The following is a 3771-nucleotide window of genomic DNA, read 5'->3' on the forward strand; positions in this document are numbered from 1 at the left end:
TAGGACTTATAGGTCAGGCCTATGACCCTACCCTAGGGATATAACCCCATCAGTCGTTGCAGGACCAAGGCGGCCCCGGCGGTGGTGGATATCTTCATGCTCCGGGCCCGTTGCATGTTGACGGAGTGTTGAGGAGGTGATGGACCTTCCCGCGACGCGCGCAGCTCCGGCTGCTTTCGCTCCTGCCGATCTACTCCAGGTCAAGTACGCCGCTCAGTTCCACCACCTTGTCCTCCGGAAGCGGTCCCCCGCCACTGTTGGGTCCTCGTGCCCGCGTCGGGGACGGGGCAATGAGGACGCGGGAGTCCGAGGCGCATGCAGCCCGCCACAAGCGGCTGCGGGTGAGGGAGAGGGGGAGGCGTTGGGCACGTGGTGTTTGACCTTGAGCACGCCGGTCGACCCCGAGGACGAGCTCCTTACGGGCGTGCTTCCGTCGCTCGCTGACGACGACGAAGACGAATGCGCGCCGCCTCTATCGCTAGAATGCCAACGCGCTCCGATTGGACATCCAGTTATTGGAGCACGAGGCAGCGAAAGAGGTGACCGCGAAGGCGATAGCGGCCTGCCATGCGAAGGAGGAGGACCGCGTGCTTCGTAGGCCATCACATGTGGTGCAGCTCCGACGAGGGTGACGCCGCCGCCTCCATCTCTGCTTCGATGACAAAGATGACGATGCTCCACCGCACGCCGACGCCTACATGGGGGATGGGCACCACCGCGTAGACGACCAGAAGGGGAAGGCCAGCGAGGAAATGGTGATTTCCTCTGCTCTTCCCATTTTATTTATATTTTAAGTATGTTTAAGTAGACTGTAGTTTGGATTTGTTGATGAACTGTTCCTTTTGTTTGGCGAGGCAATCCGATGTGATGAACTGTTTTAATCTACTATCTTTATGTAGTGTTGCATGTGTTGTATGGGTATGAGGGTTTGGATATGAGATACGCAGATGTGGAAAGCAACAAATGAAGTTTATGTAGTGTTGCAAGTTCCGCATGTATATGATCTAAGATTCTTAAGTGCGTCTCAACCACATCTAATGACATCATGACTCCTTTACTATTAAAGCCATAACTCCTTTTGCCATGAGTGCTCGTTGGGCAGGCTTGTGGGGACAGAGGTTGAAGACGAAGTCAAAGAAAGGATGAGATGCTAAATCTAATGGCTATTGGAGCCCACATCGAACAGATGCTGCCCGACCCGTCAAAAATTCGGCCGGCGCGGCGCAGAGTACTGCCCAGTGGCGTAGCTAGGGGTGGACAGGGTGGTCCATGAACCACCCTGAAATTCAACCATAGCCAATATATATGATGGAAAAAAGATATATATTTTTTACAATGCATAAAATTACATGAAATTTTTATTATTGGACCACCCTGACTCATCGAGCTAGCTACGCCACTGGTACTGCCCCTTTCAAAACCTGTCCAAGTACATTACGCCGCACCATCCTTAACACTTCACATTTTTTTTCAACAAAGAAAACTTAACACTCCACATGGGCACAAGGAAAACATTCCATCTTTTATTCCACTTTCAACTGGCAGCAAACGGGATCGACTGCCCTAGAAAGCAACAGCTCTCACCAGTCTTCCTTACACTGCGAGGTGCCGAGGTGCCGAAAAACTGAAACAGAAATTTGACGTGTCCTCATGCAGCAGGGCCTGCGATCCTGTACAGTCCTGGATCAAGTCGACTCGTCGATCCTCCCGATTGTGTTTTGTCTTGCGTTTCGCAGAATGGTTTTATCCGCGGTGATGAAGAAGCCGGCGACACAGGCTGTCCAATAAAACAGGGATATTATTTACTTCCTTCGTTCTTAAATATAAGTCTTTTTAGATATTTCATTAGAAGGCTACATACGAAGTAAAATGAGTGAATCTATATTTTAAAATATGTCTATATACATCCGTATATAGTATCTTAATGAAACCTCTTAAAAGACTTATATTTAGAAACGGAAGGAGTAGTTAACTCCTAATCTTGTGTTGCATGAGCATGATTAGCAAGAATAATCTTCCTTTTGAGCTAGAGATGACCTTCAATAATGGTTAGCACACTGATACTGATCTCAAGAGGATGGCTGAATCATTCAGTGCAAGTAAGCTAGCAGACATAATCGCATAAATGTGGCAAAACATGTGGAGTTTGCGGTAATTCCAAATTGGCACTTTAAATTAAGATGGCGGAGCTACATGATAGCCAGAACCACACTAGCTTGGCAACGATAGTTCTCAGTAGCATGGTAGTACCTGTCGATATGATGAGCGCTTGCGCGGTGTAGTTCAGATTATGCTTAGCCCAAGGAAGGACGCGGCAAGCGACGAACTGCACAAGATCAAATCCGACAGAGGTCAGGATATATGCGAGCACGCACACAAGAATTCAGCACACAAACACGCACCGTGGGAACCGCAACCACGGTGCCAGCAATGGCGGCGTTCTTCCCTCCCAACAAGACAGCCTCTGCAACAAAAAAAACATAATTAAGAGGCAGAAAGCACAAAAAATTAACAGCATTGACCCTGTGTATCAACTTCACAAGCCAACTTCATAAGATGGTGGTGGAACTGAGGCCTCGTTTGGTTAAGGGGGATTGGGGAGGTTTTGAGAGAAAAATTCCCGGGAGGGCCAGAAACCCACAGATCCTCGGACGCCCATTTGGTACGAGGGGTTTGCTTAGCCCAATCCCCTCCGTTCCCCTTCAATCCATTGCTATCCATGTGTTTCAAAACCCTCCTCAGGGGACTAATGGAAGCAAAGCTCCGGAAATTTGAAAGGATTGGGTGAAACAAAGGGATTCACCCAATCCCATGAAATCCCTCCCGCTTAAAACCTCTCCAATCTCCCTCAATCAAATGAGGCCTGAAGGAGAAAGTGGGAGAGGGTTGTACCTCGGATGGCGGCGCTGGATTCCTCCTCCTTGGGGGATCGGAGTAAGAAGTTCCTGGCGGCCATGGCTCCTCCCTGGCGACGACTTGTTTCCCCTGTAGCCTCTTCCGATTGAACCAAGCGGTTGGTGACCCGAGGTGCCATTGGCTGCCGGGCACTTCTTAAATCAAATACCTAAGGAAACACGGGTGTCCTGATTGGCGCTGGATGCCATTTGAAAATACACGAATGCCGATTCAGCATCCACTGAATCCAGTCCCATGTGCAGGGGCTGCGCCAGAAAAGGCTTGGTCCACAGGGCTGCTATCTGAAACTTTTCGCATTTACAAATTAGATATTCCAAATACTTGAATACTAATAAATGCAGCTACGCTATTTCGTTATTCCGAGTGCATCCACGTCCAAGACAAGCGCCTCAAGTTATGACAGGGTTCGATCCACATTGGGATAGCACACCGGGCACGAAGAAATTTTGTTGGGGCTTAGACCTGCATGTATTTAATTAGCGTTTTTGAAATTTTAGAAAGTTATAACTTTTAGACCGAGCATCAAAATTAAGATCTATTTTTATCCGTAGATTAATCACTATGAGCTCTTCAAAAACTAGATGCCATATGACTATGTTTCGACTAAATTGTTTTAACAAGCAACTTTGAATGCTATGAAGATAACTTTAATGTTATTGAAAAGTAACTTCTTATTAGCTTACCTAGTATGACTCTCTACTAAAATCTCTTCAAAGTTGGCTACGATGACTAACAAGTGAACTAGCTTCACCCCCAAGTTTTCTATCAAAACTAGAAAGTATTCAACAATAACTAGCTTCGCCTTCAAGTTGATAGTATTATAGGCAACTTAGTTTCCGAGCTATGCTAATTAAT

General features: G+C 47.4%; 1 protein-coding gene across 1 annotated transcript; it reads right to left on the minus strand.

Annotated features, from left to right (window-relative positions):
* Positions 1 to 1304: 1304 nt before the first annotated feature.
* Positions 1305 to 3109, minus strand: LOC123410589 (early nodulin-93-like). Its single transcript, XM_045103535.1, has 4 exons — positions 2893 to 3109; positions 2403 to 2464; positions 2251 to 2326; positions 1305 to 1777 (listed from the first exon to the last, which is right to left on the minus strand). The coding sequence occupies exons 1-4, from the start codon at positions 3032 to 3034 to the stop codon at positions 1686 to 1688; spliced, it is 372 nt and encodes a 123-aa protein (XP_044959470.1). The 5' UTR covers positions 3035 to 3109; the 3' UTR covers positions 1305 to 1685.
* Between the last annotated feature and the right edge of the window lie 662 nt (positions 3110 to 3771).

Source organism: Hordeum vulgare, chromosome 7H (assembly GCF_904849725.1).
Source record: "Hordeum vulgare subsp. vulgare chromosome 7H, MorexV3_pseudomolecules_assembly, whole genome shotgun sequence".
NCBI classification, from domain to species: domain Eukaryota; kingdom Viridiplantae; phylum Streptophyta; class Magnoliopsida; order Poales; family Poaceae; genus Hordeum; species Hordeum vulgare.